General features: G+C 39.0%; 1 protein-coding gene across 4 annotated transcripts in view; it reads right to left on the bottom strand.

The window, feature by feature from the left end:
* The window catches only part of PPM1L (protein phosphatase, Mg2+/Mn2+ dependent 1L), a 327,468-nt gene that overhangs the window by 85,014 nt on the left and 217,277 nt on the right, over positions 1-25,177 (bottom strand). For all 4 annotated transcript variants that reach the window (XM_059886205.1, XM_024991529.2, XM_059886209.1 and 1 more), the window contains 1 exon segment: positions 11,787-11,961. In XM_059886205.1, the coding sequence (XP_059742188.1) occupies positions 11,787-11,961 (175 nt within the window).

A 25,177-nucleotide genomic window follows, 5' to 3' on the forward strand; every position in this document is an offset into this window, starting at 1 on the left:
ATGGATGCTTTTGAACTGTGGTGCTAGAGAAGACTCTTGAGAGTCCTTTGGACTGCAAGGAGATCCAACCAATCCATCCTAATGGAAATCAGTCCTGAATATTCATTGGAAGGACTGATGCTGAAGCTGAAACTCCAATACTTTGGCCACCTTATAAGAAGAATTGACTCATTTGAAAAGATCCTGATGCTGGGAAAGATTGAAGGCAGGAGGAGAAGGGGACGACAGAGGATGAGATGGTTGGATGGCATCACCGACTTGACAGACATGAGTTTGAGCAAGCTCTGGGAGCTGGTGATAGGCAGGGGAGCCTGGCATGCTGTAGTCCATGGGGTAGCAAAGAGTTGGACACAACTGAACGACTGAACTAATATAAATTAAAATTAGTTGGAGAGTGACACAGAATGTGGAAGGTGATGTTACAGCAAAGGTTAAGAATAGGTCTGTATAGATGGCCAATGCTGCTGCTGCTAAGTCATTTCAGTCATGTCCGACTCTGTGCAACCCCACAGATGAGAGCCCACCAGGCTCCTCCAGCCATGGGATTTTCTAGGCAAGAGTACTGGAGTGGGGTGCCATTGCCTTCTCTGATAGATGGCCAATAGGCACATGAAAAGATGCTCAAACCCACTAATAATCAGAGAAATACTAATCAAAACTACAGTGAGGTACTATCTCATACCAGTCAGAATGACCATTATTAAAAAGTCTACAAATAATAAATGCTGGAGAGGATGTGAAGAAAACTCCTACATTATTGGTAGGAATGTAAATTGGTATAGCCACTACTGAGAACAGTATGGAGGTTCCTTAAAAAACTTAAAATAGAGTTACCATATGATCCAGCAATCCCACTGCTGGACATATATCTGGAGAAAACTCCAATTGGAAAAGAAACATGTACCCCAATGGTCATAGCAGCAATCTTTACAATAGCCAAGACATGGAAGCAACTTCAGTGTCCATCAACAGATGAATGGATAAAGAAGATGTGGTATACATATACAATGGAATATTATTCAGCTATAAAAAGAATGAAATAATGCCATTTGCAGCAACATGGATGGACCTAGAGATTATCATACTAACTGAAGTAAGCCAGACAAAGACAAATATCACTTGATACTGCTTATCTATGAGTTAAAAAAAAAAAGTATAAATGAACTCATTTGCAAAACAGAAAGAGACTCACAAATGTAGAAAACAAATTTATGGTTACCAAAGGGGAAAGGGGAGGGAAGGATAAATTAGGAGTTTGAGATTAACATATATATACTACTATACATAAAGTAAAAAAGCCTTACTGTATAGAATGGGGCACTATATGCAATATCTTATAATAAACTACAATGGAAAAGATTATCAAGATTATAAACTATAAAAGAACTACTTTGCTGTACACCAGAAACCACAACATTGTAAATCAACTGTACGTCAATTTAAAAACATTTATTTTCAAAAGAATAGGTCTGTATAAGGTGCTGATACATAACCACAGTTACTGAGCAAAGAAAAAAAAAGCATCACTCAAAATAAACCTGCCTTTAAAACATGCAACCGACGTTATAGTTCAAGACGAACAGTTCAAGAGATTTATAGGTTCTCTTACCATTTTCTGATTTATTTAAGAACTCTCTCAATCCCAATTCCTTCCTCCTCTACCTGACCACTATCCCCTGAGCACACACCGTAGCACCAAGTGCACCGAACTGTAGTTATCTGTTCCTACCACTGTATCTCTGGCCTCCCGCCACCACACAAACGTGCACACACACCTGGAGTGAAGGGCCATGTGGTCATCTGGGCATTCCCAGTGGCAGGCACGGTGCCTGGTTCCTGGGCACTTAGTCAGTGTTTACAGAGTAAAGAAATAAATGAACCAGTGAATGTTAAATGAACTGGAGACAAAAATTACACATTGTTAAAGCTGGGAGAGCCATAAGGAAATATCCTTTTTTTTTTTTTTTAATTTTACGGTAAATGAAACCAAGCAGAGAGAGGTGCAATGTCTTGCCACAAAGATGGAAACCAATCCCAGCGCTGGTGAATCATGCATTTGGATCCTTTCCAACAGCCATGACAGATAGTCCCCTAGTTTATAGATGGCAAAGTCACTCTGTTTAGTTGCTATTCCTTCGCCCTTTATCTTTTGGCCTTTAAAATCCATGCTATGACGGGAAAATATAAGAATTATATGAAATTCAAATCATCTTGGTTAAAAAGACTGGTATTATTGGCTATAAAAAAGTTCAGTTTATAAATAGATTTTAACTAGCTATTTTCATTCTCTGCTCCCACTGCTGTATGACTAACAATTGGCTGCCTTACAGAAGTCTTCATCATGTTTTTGTTAGTCATACTACCATTCTCATCTTTTCAAGTAAGAAAGAGACCTCCAAATTCAGGGATTCTACATGGTGATAAGAACTGAAACAGGAATAAAAGAGAGGGGCCATGCTGAAAATGTTCAAAGGTTATGGGGATGGTAACTGTGGCAAATCCATTCAGTAGGATATTATGCAGTCTTTATCAATTACTTTTATGAGTAGCTTGTTAGAGCACTGAAAAATGCAATTATATTTCATTGTCAACTGAATAAAAGGTATCAAATGGGGCACAAATTATTAAAATGCAGCAAGGAAAAATGACTAGAAATAAATATACTAAAAGATGGTCATTATGTTTTGGTGGTAGAATTAGAGCTAATCTTTTCCTTTTCTATTTTTTTGTAGTTTAAAAATGTTCTAAAACATATTTATATTACTCTCAAAATGGAAAAAGTGAACATATATAACTTTTTAAAGAAATTTAGAAGTTTGTATCAGAGGTTACACAACCAATATGAAATTTTCCTTTACAACATTTTTCTTAAGTTTCCCTGTTTTTCTCTTCCTTCCAAATCCTGACAAAGCCTCTGGTGAGAACGTCTTCTGGGCTTGGAAATAAGGTTCTGATTGAAGACATAAATTAAGGAAACCTAAAGCCACCTTTTCCCTTAGGATGTGTTTGAGAAACATACTGAGAAATTGACTGTATTTATTAGACTGAAGAACTTCCTGCAAAGGCCTTTTACTGCATTTTTTATGTTCTTGGAAAACTTGGAGGGCCCGAAATATTTCACAATCTCTTTCCTGGATTTGGTTTCTCAATGTGTGTTCAATTTTTTCTCCATGACGGTAAATGGCTTTCCTTTTGAGATCACTGATTACTCTGACACTAATGGCTCAATTAAATCAGAGATATAACTTTTAGGTACCATCTATATTAAGAAGAAAATAAGCTTGATAGGAGGGACCCCTCCAGCTACTTCCCAAATTTCTTACAGCACATTCGCCACGCTTTTAAAAAGCTATTTCTTCAAAAAGTACATTACAGTACTTGGTGTGTCTTCACGGCAGGTAGCTTTGCTGGGGCACAGCTCTCAGGAACTCCTACTGGAGGACTGCATCAGACAATCACCAAGCAAAGGACAGCTTCATGCTGTTCCTCCTTCCTTACTTCCTCTGGGAAAGTTGTATGTGACTGCCTGACACTTGTCAATGGATCTGTGGGCCCCCAGCCTGAACTGATGCCCAGATGAACACAATGAACAGCTGACTGAGTTCTTTCCCTACCTTATCTGCACTGTCTGGCCCATTTTTTACCTGTAAGTGCTCTTTCTACGTGGTAGACAGATGTGCTCCTTGGAAAGCTGTCAAGGTTTCTAGTGGACTGTAGGAACAAATAAAATCTTCGCCAGTCTTAGGTTTAACTCTGAGAAAGAGGTCAAAGCATCAACTTAGGCAAATGTTTCCAGACCCAAAACAAGATTCCACTGCTGGACAGTCCACCCACTTATAGGCAGACTCAGCTCTTCCCAGAGGGAAAAGGAGGTGCTTTCTACTTCTGTTTCCCATGTCTTGGGGTTCTTGAGTGTGCAAAGAGTATCATTCTCCAATAAATGGACCTATTCTCACAACTCCCTCAAACACAAGGCATTATAAGTGACACTACTTTATCCTTAACAAGGGAATGTGTAGATTATTAATTCATGCCCAAATTTTAGAAAAAAATTATAAAAAATTTGAGGTTACTTAGAGAGACATGAGGAGAAGGCATTGGCAACCCACTCCAGTACTCTTGCATGGAAAATCCCATGGACGGAGGAGCCTGGTAGGCTGCAGTCCATGGGGTTGCTAGGAGTCGGACACGACTGAGCAACTTCACTTTCACTTTTCACTTGCATGCATTGGAGAAGGAAAAGGCAACCCACTCCAGTGTTCTTGCCTGGAGAATCCCAGGGATGGGGGAGCCTGATGGGCTGCCGTCTATGGGGTTGCACAGAGTTGGACATGACTGAATCGACTAAGCAGCAGCAGAGAGACATGACCTGGATAATCAGGGTGGTGTGATCTCTCACCTAGAGCCAAACAGCGTGCCACACTTGGAGAGCCACACTTGGAGTGTGAAGTCAAGTGGGCCTTAGGAAGCATCACTATGAACAAAGTGGAGGTGATAGAACTTCAACTGAGCTATTTCAAATCCTAAAAGATGATGCTGTGAAAGTGCTGCACTCAATATGCTAGCAAATTTGGAAAACGCAGCAGTGGCCACAGGACTGCAAAAGGTCAGTTTTCATTCTAGTCCCAAAGAATATTCAAACTACCACACAATTGTACTCATCTCACTTGCTAGCAAGGTCATGCTTGAAATTCTCCAAAATAAGCGTCATCAGTATGTGAACTGAGAACTTCCAGATGTACAAGCTGGATTTAGAAAGGCAGAGGAACCAGAGATCAAATTGACAACACCTGCTGGATCACAGAAAAAGCAAGGGGATTCTAGCAAAACATCTACTTATGCTTCACTGACTACCCTAAAGCTTTTGATTATGTGGATCAAAACAAACTGTGGAAAATTCTTAAAGAGATGGGAATACCAGACCACCTGACCTGCCTCCTGAGAAATCTGTATGCAGATCAAGAAGCAACAGTTAGAACCAGACATGGAATGATGGACTAGTTCAAAATTGGGGAAGGAGTATGTCAAGGCTGTATATTGTCACTCTGCTTATCTAACTTACATGAAGAGTACATCATGCAAAATGCCAGGCTGAATGAAGCACAAGCTGGAATCAAGGTTGCTGGGAGAATTTATCAATAACCTCAGACATGCAGAGGATCCCACCCTAATGGCAGAAAGTAAAGAGGAACAAAAAAGCCTCTTGATGACGGTGAAAGAGGAGAGTAAAAAAGCTGGCTTTAAACTCAACATTCACAAAACGAAGATCATGGCATCTGGTCCCATCACTTCATGGCAAATAGATGGGGAAAAAATGGAAACAGTGACAGACTTTCTTTTCTTGGGCTCCAAAATCACTGCAGATGGTGATTGCAGCGATGAAATTAAAAGATGCTTGCTCCTTGGAAGAAAAGCTATGACAAACCTAGACAGCATATTAGAAAGCAGAGATATTTCTTTGTTGACAAAGGCCCTTCTAATCAAAGCTATGATTTTTTCAGTAGTCATGTACAGATGTGAGAGTTCGACCATTAAGAAAGTTGAGAATCAAAGAATTGATACTTTTGAACTGTGGTGTTGGAGAAGACTCTTGATAGTCCCTTGGAGATCAAACCAGTCAATCCTAAAGGAAATCAACCCTGAATATTCATTGGAAGGACTGATGCTGAAACTGAAGCTCCAATACTTTGGTCACCTGATGTGAAGAGTCAATTCATTGGGAAAGACGCTGATGCTGGGGAAGATTGAGGGCAGGAGGAGCAGGGGGTGACAGAGGATGAGATGGTTGGATGGCTTCATTGATTCAGCAGACATGAGATTGAGCAAACTCTGGGAGATAATGAAGGACAGAGAAGCCTGGCATGCCACAGTCCATGGGTCACAAAGAGTCAGACATGACTGAACGACTGAACAACAAAGAGAGACATGAATAACATATAAGCATAAAAGTAAATAATGAGAGAAAAAAATTCCCTCTCGGGCTATTTCAACCCTTCAACTTTTGCCCACTCTGTGAGTGCTAAATCGCTTCAGTCGTGTCTGACTCTCTGCAACCCTACAGACTGTATACCACCAGGCTTCTCTGTCCATGGGATTCTCCAGGAAAGAATACTGGAGTGGGTTGCCATGCCCTCCTCCAGGGGATCTTCCTGACCCAGGGATCGAACCCACATCTCATATGTCTCCTGCGTTGGCAAGTAGGTTCTTTACCACTATTGCCCACTATGATAAACACTAAATACTTAGGTTAATGATGCTCTCTGAGACACTGTGGAATGCTATTTTGATCCCTTCAAATCATGCAGCTCTTTTCCTTGGAAATTTCTCTCTGCTAAATCCAATCTATTGAAATGTGTATGAACTTGTACCTCCCTTCAAATAAAAACATTAATGGATCAAAAGCTAACCATATCTTCTCATGCTAGATTTTGCTTAGTATTAATAAGTGCCAATAAAAAAAAATCTAAGCAGTCTTATCAAAAAATCTACAAACAATAAATGCTGAAGAGGTGGCAGAGAAAAGGGAACCCTCTTACACTGTTGGTGGGAATGCAAACTAGTACAGCCACTATGGAGAACAGTGTGGAGATTCCTTAAAAAACTGGAAATAGAACTGCCATACAACCCAGCAATCCCACTGCTGGGCATACACACCAAGGAAATCAGAATTGAAAGAGACACATGTACCCCAATGTTCATCTCAGGACTGTTTACAATAGCCAGGACATGGAAGCAACCTAGATGTCCATCAGCAGACGAATGGATGAGAAAGTTGTAGTACATATACACAATGGAATATTACTCAGCTATTAAAAAGAACACATTTTAATCAGTTCTAATGAGGTGGATGAAACTGGAGCCTATTATACAGAGTGAAGTAAGTCAGAAAGAAAAACACCAATACAGTATATTAATGCATATATATGGAATTTAGAAAGATGGTAACAATGACCGTATATATGAGACAGCAAAAGAGACAAAAATGTAAAGAACAGACTTTTGGACTCTGTGAGAGAAGGCGAGGGTGGGATGATATGAGAGAATAGCACTGAAACATGTATATTATCATATGTGAAACAGATCGCAAGTCCAGGTTCGATGCATGAGACAGGGTGCTCAGAGCTGGTGCACTGGGATTACCCTGAGGGATGGGATGGGGAGGGAGGTGGGAGGGGGGTTCAGGATGGGGAACACATGTACACCTGTGGCTGATTCATGTCAATGTATGGCAAAACCAATACAATACTGTCAAGTAATTAGCCTCCAATTAAAATAAATAAATAAATATTTTAAAAATCTAAGCAGTCTTAACAAGAATCCATGAATGATGGCTCAGAACCTTTCCTCCCAAAATCTGGTTTTGCCTCACTCATACAGTCTCACTCCCTATCTTACCAAAAAAAGCATGCCTGAGCAAATTCATGTGCACATGCCAAAAAAGCTAAGTGACAGTTGTCTTCTAGTCAGTTTTTAAACAAATTACATAGGATATCTATGAAGAGAGGAGAAAGGCAAATGAGCAAGCAGAAGATTCATGAAGCAGCTACCTGCAACCTCCCAGAAACCATGGCTACCTCAGTTTTCGATGTCAAGAGACCAGAATCACAGTTTTAGAAACGGAAGACATCTATGAGATCCTGTTCACACCTTCCATTTCTAGGGAAATAGGCTTTAGGGGGGTTTGGTGACTTAATCAAGGTCACATACCTGGTTGGCAGCAGAGCTAGGAACAGAATCTGGGTTTTCTGGCTCCAAGAACTCTTTCAATTATACCACAAAAATCTTTATTCCTATAACAGTCTGACTTAAAAATAAACTAACCGGATGAAAATCTAAAGTGGTTTGCTGCTGCTGCTGCTAAGTCGATTCAGTTGTGTCTGACTCTTAGCGACCCCATGGACTGCAGCCTTCCAGGCTCCTCCATCCATGGGATTTTCCAGGCAAGAGTACTGGAGTGGGGTGCCATTGCCTTCTCCGATAAAGTGGTTTATATTCATACAATTCCTATTTTTATATACAGAATATAATTAACATTATTGAACCTTTTCTCTGTGAATGAAGGTCACTGTTAAGCAGATCAATGATGTCCGCTCTAGGATGCAGGGTCTGTGAATGCTGATTTGAATTAGAGTGTAGTGCCATATGATGACTACTTTTTATGGATTTACTCTTTGCTCTTATTCCTTGCTGCTCTGAGGCTCTGCTCTAAGCATCATCCCCTTCCCTACCTTCTAAATCTAAATTCATGTTTTGAAAGTCTGTTCCCTAGAGTAATATGAAATGTAGACAAATGTTTATATTCATTGCAGCATTATTCATAATACCAAAACCAAAAAAAACCCATAATCGTCCAACATAAGAAATGCTCAGTGAGTAGCAATTTCAAAGAACAGAACATTATGCAGCCATTAAAATTACCTTCCCATGAAGAGGTTTTAATAAAATGAACAGCCACTTTCACTGCTCCTTTTCTCCACATCCCCTCAGCTTAACTTTAACAGATTATGGATATTATAGAGTGTACATGTTCCAAATGGTCAGGAATTTTTTGCTAGAAGCCATAAATCTATGTTTTAACATAAACATAAAACATAAATCTATGTTTTAGCTAGATTTCATCATGTAAGGTCTCTGTTTTCTACATCTCAGTTCCTCTCTGCCCTTTCTATGTTTGTCCCTCTTTCTTACAACTGTCAAGCATACCGCTATGCATCCCACAAATGCCAACGGAGTGAATGACAACCTGCATGAATATGGTGACAGCCCAGCTTGATTAGTAGTTAGGAGACTGGAATTCCAGCTCTATAACTAACTGTGTTACTTTAGACAAGTCTCAGTTTTCTCATTATAGAATGGTAATGGGCAATCCTAAAATTTATATGGATGCATAAGACCCAGAATTACCAAAGCAATCCTTAAGCCTTAAGGGAGAAGCAGGAGGCATAACCCTCCCAGACTTCAGACAATACTACAAAGCTACAGTAATCAAAACTGCATGATCCTGGCACAAAAACAGACATATGGATCAATGTAACAGAAGAGAAAGCCTAAATATCAACCCACACACTTATGGACAATTAATCTTTGACAAATAAGGCAAGAATATACAATGCAGAAAGGACAGTCTGTTCAAGTGGTGTTGGGAGGGTGGGACAGTCACATGTAAATCAATGAGGTTAGAACACATCCTTTCACCATACACAAAAATAAATTTTAAATGGCTTAATGAAATATAAGACATGACAGCGTAAAACTCTTTGAGGAGAACACAGGCAAAACATTCTCTGACATAAATTGTACCAATGTTTTCTTAGGTCAGTGTTCCAAGGCAATAGAAATAAAAGCAAAAATAAACAAATGGAACCTAATCAAGCTTATAAACTTTTACACAGTAAAGGAAACTATAAACAAAACAAAAAGACAACCTATGGACTGGGAGAAAATATTTGCAAATGATGTGACCAGTAATTTTAATTTCTAAAATAGATAAACAGTTCACATAATTCAATAACAAAAAAACCTAAGCAACTAAATTGAAAACTGAGCAGAAGACCTAAATAGACATTTCTCCAAAGAAGACATAAAGATAGTCAATAGACAGGTGAAAAGATGCTAATGCTGGAGAGGATGTGGCAAAAAGGGGATCCTTTTATACTGCTGGTGGGAATGTAAATTGGCACAGCCACTGTGCACCACTGTGGAGGTGCCTCAAAAAAACAAAAAAACAGAGATGCCATATGATCCAGCAATCCCACTCCTGGGCAGATATTACCCAAACAAAACTATAATTTGAAAATACAGATGCACCTCAATATTCATAGCAGCACCATTTACAATGGCCAAGACATGGAAACAACCTAAATGTCCACTGTCAGATGAATGGATAAAGATGTGGTATACATATATACACACACACACATACAATGGAATGTTATTTAGCCATAAAAAAACAAAACAATGCCATTTTAGCAACATTAATGGACCTAGAGATTATCATACTAAATGAAGTAAGTCAGAAAAAGACAAATAGCATATGATATCACATATGTGTGGAATCTAAAATATGACACAAATTAACCTATTTATGAAACAGAAACAGACTTACAGACTTGGAGAACAGACTTGTGGTTGCCAAGGGGGAGGGAGAAGGGGTTGAATGAACTGAGAGTTTGGAAATAGTTGATGCAAACTAGTATATATAGAGATAGATAAATAAGGCCCTACTATGTAGCACTGGGTACTATAATCAATTTCCTGTGATAAACCATAATGGAAATGAATATGAAAAAGAATATATATATACATATAACATAATCACTTTGCTGTACAGCAGAAATTAATACAGTATTTAAATCATCTATACTTCAAATAAAATTTAAAAAATGGTTATGGGGACAGGAAGCAGATGGACTGTCTGAGTTCTATAATCTCTGAGAATCTTGAAACTTTAAAAATTATTCTGACAGGGCGGGTTACATAGCCTTACGTTACTCCAAGAGGGTGAGAGAGGAGATGACTGAGCATTCCAAAGAGAAGAATGTTAAAAACAAGACAGATACAGAGGCTAAATAACTAAAAGCCCAACAGGCGGAAGACAGTCACCATGTCTTTCACACAATCGATAAAGCAAAGAAGAATCAGAGAGAGTAGTGAGGTCCTGGGCAAGCCTAGACATGTGGATCTACCCTGTGAGTATAAACAGGTTAGAGGTTTGAAGGAAAATGTGGACAGCTTCATCACCACAAAAGGTGCGTCAGTGGTTAGGCATGTGCAGAAAAAAATTTTTTAAGGTTTGCTCTTCTGTTTGTTATTTAAGCTTGAAATCAAATGTTAAGAATGTCAGCACTAACACTGTTTAGATCATGTGAAAGAAAATATGATGCATAATAACTATTCCTTTGTAGAAATAAAAACAGAAGATGCTGGCATTAAAAAGGGGATTAATACTACTAGTGTTTGACCATTAGAAACCTATTTTCCCATACTTCTTAATCCATTTTGTGGGAGGGTGGGATGCAGAGGTGGTATGATCATTTAAATCAAGATATTTCTCCTGAATAAGTTTAGTTTTATTAAAGATTTTAATAATTCCAAGTAATATGGCACTGGTTTCATTACAATTAGGTTTTAGCTGACAGACCATGTAATAGATAAAATGGTATTACAAGGGAGGTCAATCCAGGCCTTCACTAATAAGTTCCTTCATTAAAAAGCTCTTTTGGATAATATGAACTTACAGAAGGCAGTAAACCAAAGTGTCCAGTGTGGTGTTACGGGCTAGGATTCATCTGAGGAGCTAAAGGAAAAGAAAGTCAAGTTCAACTTGAAACTTCAGGGGCAAAAATGATACCTCTTCAGAAAAGAAAATTTCTGAAATTAAAAAATAATACTTGAAGCAACTAACAGTTCTTGGATTATTGGATGTAAAAGTTTTCAGCTCACATCTAAAATTGAAGTGACACTTTAAAAGATTATATCAGTAGAAGCATATTGCTGATAAAAGGCCAGAAAAATTCCATTTAAAAAAAGAGTAAAAAATTTTAACGGAATTTGATATTTAAGAGCCATTTTTAGAAATCTCTTGATTAAAGTCGTTGATACTAAAACTTCAGAGATGAAACTTACCGCTAATCCATGTTATATAACTTTGAATCCAGTCTATCCTTCTTCTTCTATCAAAGAAAAGGACCTAAATGTAACCAAAATCTAAAAAAAAAATTTCTTTAGGAAGAAAGCACTGTATGTGTGCATGCATGTGTGTGTGTATGTATTAAAGACCAACATACCTGCTTCATCATAGGATACAGTCAATTTTTCTAGCATTTCTCGGTCAATTGATAGAATCTGCTGTTCAAGGATGGTCTGGTAAGACAATACACTATTTTCTTTGTCTTTCTCGTAGTCTTGAAGATGCTGCTTAAGGGCCTCTGGGAGTCGAGATTTTACATATTCAGCTGCTGTCTGCAGATGAAACAAACAGAGAACCCCATTAGTATTTCTCAACTTAGGTTTTTCACTTCCCCTTAGGTGCTGTAGTGAGAACTCAAGAGTACTGTGGAACCAGCTCTTTACACAAACACGTCCTTGTCACTGCTGTTGTCATTTTTAGACTCCACTGTACCAAGATGCCAAATACACAAAATCACAGACTTTTAAGAGTTTTCCATCAGGTTTAAAGGTATAAAAGATGTGGACTGGCATTTAAGGAGTGAGAGCTCAGAGTTTCAACTATTCCACTGAACCTGGAAGGCCCAGTGATAGTAATTCTACTGGGGATAATCTGACTCACCCTTGTCTAGAATTCAGAAGCTAGTAACTCATCAGAACAGGAAGCCCTACCATGCTGTGGCATCCACATCTCTGCTTTGCTTTCTTGTTCTCTGCTCATTAATGCTTAGGCAGGAACTCTTGTGAAGCAAATAAAAAGGAAAGCCCTCTGCTAGGGTTAATAATGGAATAATAGGAGAAACAGAAAATGAAGCGATCTAAAACAATGATGCCTCCGTTTGAACAAAGAACTATTTACCACTAAAATACCTTGGCCTTTATATATATATATATATATATATATATGTGCGTATATAAAATATATTTTCTATTATATGTAAATAATATATATATATATTATTTTGAACTTTTTTTCCTGCTTCTGGACTATCTTCATAATAAACTCTCAACTAGTGACACCCAAAATTATACACAATGACTTTCAACCAAGTAAGCGAGCTTCCCTTAAAAGGTAGGAAGGAAGACATCTGAAAAAGACCTTCCCAAAGATTCTGATACATTCTTCTGCTGGACTGAGGCCATAGCACACTTTTCTCCCTTCCAGCTGAGAATCACAGTTAAAGTCAAGTAGAACTTCAAGGGAGAAATTAAGTAATAGAGCAGCATGTATGACTCAGAAGAACTGAGTTCTTAAATTCTTAAAACACATCTCTTGAGAATGCCAAGAGTTTTGGCATCTTCTTACAGTGCAGTCCTACATCATACATAGAGGGTCTAAAGTTGATAAAATAAATGAAGGCATATATCAATAACCTCAGATATGCAGATGACACCACCCTTATGGCAGAAAGTGAAGAGGAACTAAAAAGCCTCTTGATGAAGGTGAGAGTGGAGAGTGAAAAAGTTGGCTTAAAGCTCAACATTCAGAAAACGAAGATTATGGCATCTGGTCCCATCACTTCATGGGAAATAGATGGGAAAACAGTGGAAACAGTGTCAGACTTTATTTTTGGGGGCTCCAAAATCACTACAGATGGTGACTGCAGCCATGAAATTAAAAGACGCTTACTCCTTGGAAGGAAAGTTATGACCAATCTAGATAGCATATTCAAAAGCAGAGACATTACTTTGCCAACAAAGGTCCGTCTAGTCAAGGCTATGGTTTTTCCTGTGGTCATGTATGGATGTGAGAGTTGGACTGTGAAGAAGGCTGAGCGCCGAAGAATTGATGCTTTTGAACTGTGGTGTTGGAGAAGACTCTTGAGAGTCCCTTGGACAGCAAGGAGATCAGCCCTGGGATTTCTTTGGAAGGAATGATGCTAAAGCTGAAACTCCAGTACTTTGGCCACCTTATGCGAAGAGTTGACTCATTGGAAAAGACTCTGATGCTGGGAGGGATTGGGGGCAAGAGGAGAAGGGGACGACAGAGGATGAGATGGCTGGATGGCATCACTGACTCGATGGATGTGAGGCTGAGTGAACTCTGGGAGTTGGTGATGGACAGGGAGGCCTGGTGTGCTGCAATTCATGGGGTCGCAAAGAGTCGGACATGACTGAGCGACTGATCTGATCTGATATATTATTTACAATTATATTCACAATTACTAGAAAACTAAAATAAGAGAAATTGTTAAACAATATTGCCTCTGGGGTATGGGCCCAGAATAAGGTGAAGACACATTTACATATTTTTTTTTAATTCCCATAATTAAAAACATTATCTTTAAAATATGTTTTTTGGAGGGTAACTTTTGTAGTTTTCCTTCTAAAGGTTAGTACAATTTAGGATGAAAAAAAATTGCCAGAAGAACGACAACTGACTCTCAGGAAAAACCCACTGGGAAGTGGTGGGAAAAGCTATATTTCAGGCTTCAGAGCAGCCAAATATAGCACACAACACTTCATTTCCAAATTTATATTTAGATCCTCTAAATCGGTTGCTGATGAAATTGCAACTTTAAAATATCACCAAACACCGCTCATTTTCTCTGCCAGCCAGCTAACTAGTGCAGAACAAATACAATTATTCCGAAAAATGTAAAAGGACTCAGCACATTAGTACAACATACTAAATTCTAGAGTTTAATAACAATTTTCTCCTGACAATTGAAAATGAAGAAACATACTGCAGAATAACTATTTCAAAATTCATACTACCTTACTATTCAGTGTAACATGTGTCTTTGATTTTTTTCCCTTGGAAATATCTATGAAGTACAGGAAATAATTCCATAACGCACACTGAAAAAGTATTGGTGTACTCAGTTTTACTGAAAGCAAACCACACATTTTCTTCCCACTGTGTCCACTGATATACTCTTCTAATTAAAAACGTGCTGTAGGTCTTGGAACAGAGCCAATATTTTTTACTAAAGTGGAGTTACATTTTGGCATTTCATTTCTAAAGCAGTATCATTTCATGGACAGTCAGCCCTCTGTATCTGCTGCTGCTGCTGCTAAGTCACTTCAGTCATGTCCGACTCTGTGCGATCCCACAGACGGCAGCCCACCAGGCTCCCCCATCCCTGGGATTCTCCAGGCAAGAACACTGGAGTGGGTTGCCATTTCCTTCTCCAATGCATGAAAGTGAAAAGTGAAAGTGAAGTCGCTCAGTCGTGTCCGACTCTTAGCGACCTCATGGACTGCAGCCTATCAGGCTCCTCCGTTCATGGGATTTTCCAGGCAAGAGTACTAGAGTGGGATGCCATTGCCTTCTCCGGTCCTCTGTAGCTACAGGTTCCAAATCTGTGGATTCAATCAGCTGCAGGTGGAAAACATATGGAAAGAAACCTGCCCCACCAGTCTGGGTGAGTGCCCTCAGCCAGCACCAGGGCCCCTCCAACGTAGCCCACAAACTTGCCAGCCTGACTAGGCACCCTTGGTGCGCACCGGCATAGCCCCACAGTGGGTCTCACCCTAGGAGTCATACCAGAACATCTGCAACAGTGGCAACCAGGACTTACGGCCAGGCCCAGCACCAGCATGCCCACAGCAAGAGGACCGTTGTCTTACACCATATACAATAATGAACTCAAAATGGATTACAGACTTTAAGGCCTGAGACCATAAAACCCCTAGGAGAAAACACAGTCAGTATGGTCTCTGACACTGATCTTAGCAATATTTTTTTAGCCCTGTCTCCTCAGGCCAGGGAAACAAAAGCACAAATAAAACTACATCAAACTAGAAAGCTTTTGCACAGCAAAGGAAACCATCAACAAAACAAAAAGACAACCTACTGAACAGGAGAAGATATTTGTAAATGGTGGATCTGATAAGGGGTTATTATCCAAATTATATAAAGAAGTCATACAATTCAATTTTTTAAAAATCCATTTAAAAAATGGGCAGAGAACCTGAATGGACATTTCTCCAAAGAAGACATACAGATGGCTGGCTAACAGACACATGAAAAGATGCTCAGTCACTAATCATCAGGAAAAATCACAATGAGCTACCACCTCACACCTGTCAGAATGGCTGTCATCAAAAAAGACAACAAATAACAACTGTTGGTGAGAATATGGAGAAAAGGGAACCCTTGAGCACTACTGAAGTGTAAGTTGGTGTACCCACTGTGGAAAACAACATGAAGGGTCCTTTAAAATAAAAACAGAACCACTAGGCTTCCTGGTGGTCCAGTGGTTAAGAGTCCACCTTGCAATGCAGGGGACATGGGTTCCATCCCTGGTCCATGAAGATCCCACATGCCACAGGGCAATTAAGTCTGTGCGCTGCACCTACTGAAGTCTGAATGCCTAGAGCCCATGCTCCACAACCAGTGAAGCCACCGCAGCGAGAAGCCTGTGCACCACAACTAGAGAGTCGCCCCCTTGTGCTGCAATTAGAGAAAAGCTTGTACACATCAATGAACACCCAGTGCAGCCAAAGACAAAACAATACATTAATTAAAAAATACTATTAAAAAGCTATCAAACAATCTAGAAATGCCACTTCTGAGTATTTAACCAAGAGGAGAAAAAACCCACTAACTCAAAAACAGCCCTATGTTCAGTGCAGTACTGTTTACTATAGCCAAGATATGGAAGCAACCTAAATGTCTGTTGGATCACGGACAAATTCCACACAACCATAGGGACAGTTCCAGCAGCCTATCTTGTGTATTTGCGTGTGTGTTAGTCACCTGGCTGTGTCCGACTCTTTGCAACCCCATCCACTGTAGCCTGCCAAGCTCCTCTGTCCATGGGATCAAACCTAGATCATCTGCATTGCAGGCAGATCTACCATCTGAGCCACCAGGGAAGCATAGCCAAGATATGGAAGTAAACCAGAAGTTCATTGATAGAAGAATGGATAAAAGAAGATGTGGTATATGTGTGCAAAGGAATATAACTCAGTCATGAAAAAATAAAATTTCGCCAATTGCAGCAAAATGGTATTATGCTTAGTGAGATAAATTAGGCAGAGAAAGACGAATACTATGTGATCTCATTTACATGTGAATCTAAAAAACAAATGAACAAACCAAAGAAGAGAAAAACAAACTCATGGATATAGAGAGGTGGAAGAGACAGAGTGGGAGGTTAGGTGAAATAGGTAAAGGGGATTAAGAGGTGCAAACTTCAAGTTATAAAATAAATAAATCACGGAGATGTACTATAGAGCATAAGGAATATATAGGCATTCCTTGTTTTACTGTGCTATCATTTATTGACTTTTTTTTTTTTTTAACAAACTGAAGGTTTGTGGCAGTCCTACATTGTAAGATAGTGGTCAGCAATTTTTAGCAATACAGTATTTTTAAATTACTTTACCAACAAAGGTCCATTTCGTCAAAGCCATGGTTTTTCCAGTAGTCATGTATCGATGTGAGAGTTGGACCATAAATAAGGCTGAGCACTGAAGAATTGATGCTTTTGAACTGTGGTGTTGGAGAAGACTCTTGAGAGTTTGTTGGACTGTGAGAAGATCAAACCAGTCAATCCTGAAGGAAATCAATACTGAATATTCATTTGAAGGACTGATGCTGAAGCTGAAGCTCCAATACTTTGGCTATCTTGATGCAAAAAGCCAACTCATTAGAAAAGATCCTGATGCTGGGAAAGATTGAAGGCAGAAGAAGGGGACGACAGAAGAAGAGATGGTTGGACAGCATCACCAACTCAATCAATGGACATGAGTTTGAGCAAGCTCCAGGAGATGGTGAAGGACAGGGAAGCCTGGGTGCTGCAGTCCATGGGGTCACAAAGAGTCAGACACAACTGAGCAGTTGAACAACAACATTTTTTTAATAAAGGGTATGTACACTGTACTTTTTTTAGACATAATGCTACTGTATACTTAATAGACTATAATAACTTTTATATGCACTCAGAAACCAAAAAAAAAAATTGTACGGTTCACTTTATTGCAATATTAGCTTTATCTCAGTGGTCTGGAACCAAATCTGCAGTATCGCAGAGCATGACTGTAGCAGATAACACTGTAATAATTTTGTGTGGTGACAGATGGTTACTGGACTTACTGTGGGGATCATTTTGTAATACATTTAATTGTCAAATGACTATGTTGGACACCTGAAACTAACATAATGCTGTGTGTTAACTATACTTCAATTTTTACAAGTTAAAAAAAATTCAGAAAATTCCATAAAGCAAAACTTGAGTCTGCCATGCCAGCAACTGTTTACATAGGATTTACATTGTATCTAACAACTATTTACATAGCATTTACATTATATTAGGTATTATAAGTGATCTACAGATGATTTAAAGCACATGCATAAGTTATAGGTAAATACTACACCTTTTTATATGCAGCTTGAGTGACTTGGATTTTGGCATCTGAGAGGGTCCTGGAACTAATCCTCTGTGGACACTCAGGGACTACTATAGAGAGTTCTTTCCACTGGGAAAGATTTTTAAGAAGAACAGAAAGAAACAAGTCTAGCCAAATATTAGCTTCTTTCAAGATATTTCAAGAAATCACCTTTATACTGAGGTGATTCTCTAAGTGTATTCAAATGTCAGTTAAAACCTTACATTCTAACAAAAACCTATGCTAAAAAGTAGGCTGGCTGTCATAAAAATACCACACGATCTCACGTGTGAAAAATAAAAACACAAAAACCAAACTCACAGATACAGAGAACAGACTGGTGGTTGCCAGCGGTGAGCAAAATGGGTGAAAGTAGCCAAAAGATATCAAACCCCCACTTATAAAATAAGTCCTGGGGTCATAATGTGCAGCATGGTGACCACAGTTAATAATGCTGTATTGCATCATTGAAAGTTGATAAGAAAACAGATTTTAAACGTTTTCATCAAGAGAAAAATATGCATAATGATGTGTGATTAACTAGACCTTACTGTGGTGATCGTTTCACAATATACACAAATACTGAATCATTCTGTTGTACACGTGAAACTAATAAGTCAATTATATCTCAATGAAAAACAGGGGTTCATAATAACTGAGACTGTAATTATTGCACAAGTAATCATACAAAGAGCAGCTTAAATTTTAAACTTTCACCAGAGTTCTAAAAGTGAGGTGAAAAACAAAATCAAAAAATAGGATTACTTATCTATTCTTTCATCATTGGTAAGTGCTACTAGAAATTTAAGTCCTAAACTAACTGTTCCAGAAATAGTACTTTGTTACAATCTTGAGTCTTGCATTTGTGTGTTACTTGATACTTTTCTCAGCAATTTAGGTTGCTAACATTCTGTGTCTTCACAATTTAACTGAGTGAAAGTAGGCAGGATATGGGCTTCCCTGGAGGCTTAGCTGGTAAAGAATCCGCCTGCAATGCAGGGGACCCCAGTTTGATTCCTAGGTTGGGAAGCTCCCCTGGAGAAGGGACAGGCTACCCGCTCCAGTATTCTTGGGCTTCCCTGGTGGCTCAGACAGTAAAGAAACCACCTGCAATGTGAGAGACCTGGGTTTGACCCCTGGGTTGTTCGGAAGATCCCGCAAAGGAGGGCATGGCAACTGACTCCAGTATTCTTGCCTGGAGAATCCCCATGGACAGGCTACAGTCCATGGGGTTGCAAAGAGTCAGACATGACTGAGTGACTAAGCACAGCACACAGGTAGATTATGGATTTGGCCAATCCTTCACATCCTTCATAGTAGACTCAAATGTTATAAATTCTGTTAGTGAACCCATCTAATAGCAGCCAATAGTCTTTCAAGTATTTATAGAGGTATAGGTATTTTAGCTCCCCAGTTTGGCTGATGTAAAGACTGTATCTTACACATCCTTGTATTCCCCTAACACAGGTTCGGTGCTCTCGACCACAGAAGCTTAATACCTTTACCATATCCAAGAATCAGGGACTTTGAGATTGCTTTCAGAGAAAACTTCCAGATAATTCATCATTCTTTGTTCGCAATCAGAACTTCCTTTCACAACTCAAGAAAGGTGTGGTCTTCTACTGGCAAATGGAACTACACTTAGTCTTTAATTATTATTGGAGCCATTATTTTTAGGAAGTAAACAACTTAACTCCAGAACATCATCCACATGCCAACATGGTCAGTTATGTACTTCATATACCAAGCCACATATGAAGCTCTATTTAACAACGTCCTCTCCATAGCTGTTTGATCTTAGCCATTCTTGCCTTATTTCTTCATTTAAGAATGAACTCAATTCTGCTAGAGGCTCTCTGAGCAGTCACAGAGTCCCTCAGGATAGTGTTCCTGAGTGAAGGGTTGCCTTGTGGGGTGTTAATGGAGCCTGGACATTCAGGTTTTACTTATCTGAACTGCTGAGTAGGTTCCCAAACATACTCCAGGAGGTGGCAGAGAAACCTCAGGGCAGAAAGTGGACAACACAGGTTCACGGGTTCTTTCAGTCATAACTGGGAAGATGGTGGAATAAAAAGATGGGCTAAAAGTTTTGAGGCCATGCACAAAAGGTGCCCAAAACCCCTTCTTACAGATTTTGCATACATTTTTATTACCCATGCCAATTTCATTCTGGAAGACAGTAAAAGGCTGGAGTAAACCCTGTAAAAAGACTCAATGAATGAAAAAGATAAAAGAAGCAGAACAATTAAGGATCTAAATTCTGGGAACCTACCAGGTAGAATGCTCATACTGGTCATTATGCAAAAACACTACTAACTCTAACAGTTGTATGTTCTTTAAGAAATAACTAACGTCTATGAAATCATTTTGCTGGGGATGGGGAGGAGTGTGCCAAAAAAAAAAAAAACCTAGTGTATTTTAAAAGCTGCTAAATGCTTCACAGTTCATCTTAAAAAGAAAACCTGTCAGCCAGCCAATTCTAATTAACTGAGTGTCTGGTGAGTGAAGCACATTAGATTTGACACTGCTGGGAGAACAAACCTCGGCCGCAAACCTGCAGTTTTAACATGCAAACAACACACAGGTGAAACACTAGAAAAACTCATTTCACAAACCAATACAAAAATAGATGTGAATCTTGAGATAAATTACCATTTGTTTAACATATGAGCTATGGTAAGTGCCGAGCAGCCTATAGGGAAAGAAATTAAAGAGGGCACAAGAAAAAGAATCAGGAAATCATGCTGATGGAGGATTAGTTTAAGGATCAGTTTTGAGGTTGAAAACTCTTGTTGGAGGAAAGAAAAACAATATATAATGTAGTGAATGTGACTTCATGGGGAAGAATAATAAAAGAAAGTTGATGAAACTAGGAGTATGAGACAGCCGGCAGGTGAAGAAGTTTCAACTCCCTGTTAAACCAGGGAGTTTTGACTTGTAGAGGTTAGTAAGAAGAAACACCCAAAACATCAAAGAGAGTGAATAAATTATTAAATCTTGTTTGAGGAAGAATGTGCTTGAAATCGAGTTTACAATGCATTGAAACAGAAAAACAATTAAAGCAAGGAGACAAAAAGCCTGAAGTAAAAGAAGACTGGCCTTCTACACTGTGATTGGAATATAAATCAGACAATCTTTTTGGACAAGCAAATGAAAAAGTGGAACCAAAACTTTAAAGTAGTTTACGCTTTTAACTTAGTAATTGTCCTTCCAAGAATTTAAGAAAAAGTTAAAGATGAGCATAAAGAGTTGTGTAGCAAACTTGTTTATCAATCAAAGTATTATTCAAGATAATGAAAGTCTGTCTAGAAATTGGTTGATTACATTATGGGATGGCTGAGAAATGGAATACAATGCAGCTATTATTAAAAATCATGTTATGAAAGAATACTAATAATGTGAGAAAACATTCATAATGAAAAACATTACAAAGCAGTTTGCTTACTACACATATGAGGGGGAAATGGCTGAATTACATTAACATGTATCATTAGTTATCTCAGACTAAAGAGTTTGGTTGATATTTCTCTATGCAGTGTTCTTCATTTTCCAAATTTTCTAAAATAAAAAACAGAAAAATTATTATTTTCTGTGTGCTAAGCACTGTGCTGAATGCTTCACATGTGTTTGCTTATTTCATCCTTACAACAACCCTTACTGGGTTTTTATAGATGAGGAAACAGACTCAGAGAGGTTAACAAATTTATCCTTGGTATACAGTGAGTGGTGGACTGGAGCAGGAATCAACAAACACTTTTGAACCAGAAAAGAAAAAAAAAAATCATATTTTACAAAGAAGACAATGCCTACTGTGGTTCCTTTCTTTGTAGGGTAAAGTAGCCCTAGGCTAGGCTAAAGCCCTGAGAAGAGAAGGAGAGCACAGAAGCAAAGCTTGGTGACTCATTGAAAAGAAAAACCCATAAAATGGTCTCAATGTTGCAAAACTGTTAGTTAAAGATGATGGAGATGCTATAGAATATAATGGGAAAACAGAGTAAAGTGAACATTAAATTTACTTTGAACATTTAACTGTAAGCCTGAAAACGGTCCACCTCTGTATTTTACAGAATATCTACCACTCCCTAAAAAAGAAAAACCTCCAGGAGGAAAAGTATTAGACTTATTTTAGAAAACTCCAAAGAAAAATATAAGACTAATGATTTTGGTTACAAATTTTCGAGAGGCAAAAGCTATTTTCAAGAAGATATTAAGTGATATTGAATTCAATTCTAATACAGCCTCCATTAGAGAAAGATCATGAGTAAATTAGAACTATGTTCAAATCACTTTTAGGATTTTTCTCTAGGAATCTGCAAAGAACAAGTTACTATTCATTTTAACTTTAATAGATATAAAAATAGGCCTCTGATGCCCTTAACTATGGAAATATACCTTACAATTTTTATTTAATATTGCATATTTCATAGATGTGGGAAGCTTTCTTGCCACCTTCTTTTAAATCAAATGTTCTATTTTACGACCAAGTCCAAGACCCTATCGGAGAAGGCAATGGCAACCCACTCCAGTACTCTTGCCTGGAAAATCCCATGGACGGAGGGGCCTGGAAGGCTGCAGTCCATGGCGTCGCAGAGTCAGACACGACTGAGCAACTTCACTTTCACTTTTCACTTTCATGCATTGGAGAAGGAAATGGCAACCCACTCTAGTGTTCTTGCCTGGAGAATCCCAGGGATGGCAGAGCCTGGCGGGCTGCTGTCTGTGGGGTCGCACAGAGTTGGACACGACTGAAGCGACTTAGCAGCAGCAGCAGCAGCAGCTAAGACCCTATATACAAAATCCAATTTTACATTTAAAAAATTAGGTATGATATTTAAAGGAAATGTAGTGTTCAAACTCAATTCTCACTTACAAGATATTTTCAAAGCCAAGGAATGGATTTTATCATTAAGTGTGTAATGAGTTGTGTTGTAAATGAGGATTGTGATGTAAAGACCCAATTTTAAGCAACTTTGAAAAACCAACAGATGAGATTCTAAGATTACAAAACCTGGAAATTCGTCTTAAGAAGAAATAGCCACTTTTGCTTCAAGGATGGTCCAACTGTGCTTTGCCAAGATAAAAAAAAAAATAAAAAGAAGTTCTGGAATTTTCCTCTCTTTCAAATTATCTGATTTTATAAATTACCCTTCCCCTTTCATTTTATTTAATGTATGTATGTACACACACTCACACACACTGTAATTTGGCAGGACACATCCTCAAGCTCCGCTGAAATGAATGGGACCAATAATTGATGGCAGTGCCTTTCAGTTTATATTTACATGGCATGTATGCCTGCCTTGGAACACACACTGCTACTGTTTCTGATAGTGTCAATCATGGACAGACATAGGCTTTTAAGACTGGATCAAAAGGAGACTAAAGCAAAGGGCCTGACCCTTGGACCCATGCTAAGGGTAAAGTGCACACTAATCCCCCACACAATAAGGTGCTACCTCTGGCTCTGAGCCCATCTGAGCAGTTGACCCTCTGGGGAGAGGAAGGCTTTGACACTGAGGATGATACACAAGGGAGGTAAAGTGGGGGATCAATTCTGTAAATGCTGAGTAGAAAAGAGCTAAATTTTAGGAATAGTAACTCAGGGATGATGACTACGCATTCAGCCGATAAAGGAGATGCTTCAAAATTCATGCCACAGGAAGACAGAGAGAGAAGGGAGTAATATTTTTATTTGCAGACAAGGTTGCCCTGCCCTTGAAGGGAGATGAACGTACATGTGCTGAGTTGGCAGCAGCCAGCATGGACCACAGGTGAGTTTACTTAGGTCCACCTTGACATCCATCTTTCTTGGGGGAACATATCATTAACTCTTGACAACAGCTCTTTGGCTGCAGGCAGTTCAAAACAACGTCAGAGTGAGTGTCCTTGCCCACCAGAAGAGGACAGAAGGCAAGGGAGTTGCTCCTGTCTCTCACCTGCCAAGAGCATCATTTCTTGCCATTTTTAGTCTTTGCCACTTCTAACCTGGAGGGGTTATTTAAATAAGAAAAGCATCTTTCACAGGACCATCTTGCATTTCTGAATCCATAATTATGCCTCAAGGAGGCAAATTTGATTCCTTCTAGACACACAGCATCAGGAAAAAGTTTTAGGCTTAAACCTGAAGTATGTAAAGGTTGCTGCTGCTGCTGTTGCTAAGTCGCTTCAGTCGTGTCCAACTCTGTGCGACCCCACAGACAGCAGGCCACCAGGCTCCACCGTCCCTGGGATTCTCGAGGCAAGAACACTGGAGTGGGTTGCCATTTCCTTCTCCAATGCATGAAAGTGAAAAGTCAAAGTGAAGTCGCTCAGTCGTGTCCTACTCTTAGTGACCTCATGGACTGCAGCCTACCAGGCTCCTCTGTCCATGGGATTTTCCAGGCAATAGTACTGGAGTGGGGTGCCATTGCCTTCTCCGATGTAAAGGTTACCCTATGCTTATTATGGAGATTTGCAATTGCCCTGGAAAACCAAAGCTGTGGACCTGCAAATGCTGGTCAGTCGGGTGGCAAAATGACCACAGAGGGTGACTTAATATGTTAGGGACATGGAGTCATATAATCTAACCTACTTAATATGGAAATTGAATTTTTTATTGATTTTAAATATTAAAATGATGACAGCTAAGTTTATATGTTTTTCAGGACAATTCCTCCGGGGTTCCTCAAGTGACAAACCTTTGATAAATAACTATCAGACACCTGACTCATATGTATTCTGAGGCATAGCCATGTGGTAGCGCCCAGCATACCACAGTGTGAAAATATAATGCAAACTCCATCTCCTGAAGGACTGCTTCCCTGATGACAGATGGATGTTTATATATAGGATGTTTTAAAATATATATATGTATATACATATATATAAATCACAATAAGGTATCAAATACTGTTTAGCCATGTGGTCCATTTTCCTAAGCTTATTATCTTGGTCAAATCTACATTCACACTCTAAGGGGTTATATCTCTTTACAATCTAAAGAAAAGTGGAGGTTATTTCACCACTACTACTTACCAAAGTGATGATTAATAAACTGGATCTCAGTTACCACACATATTCGAGAGTCAGGGGAACAGACCATACTGTACTGGTTCCATGACTATACTAGTTCCTTCGTTTTATTTTCTTAAAGCACATACACACATTCAAGTTCTCCTGAGAGATGGCAACA

This window comes from Bos taurus, chromosome 1 (assembly GCF_002263795.3).
Source record: "Bos taurus isolate L1 Dominette 01449 registration number 42190680 breed Hereford chromosome 1, ARS-UCD2.0, whole genome shotgun sequence".
Classification (NCBI taxonomy): domain Eukaryota; kingdom Metazoa; phylum Chordata; class Mammalia; order Artiodactyla; family Bovidae; genus Bos; species Bos taurus.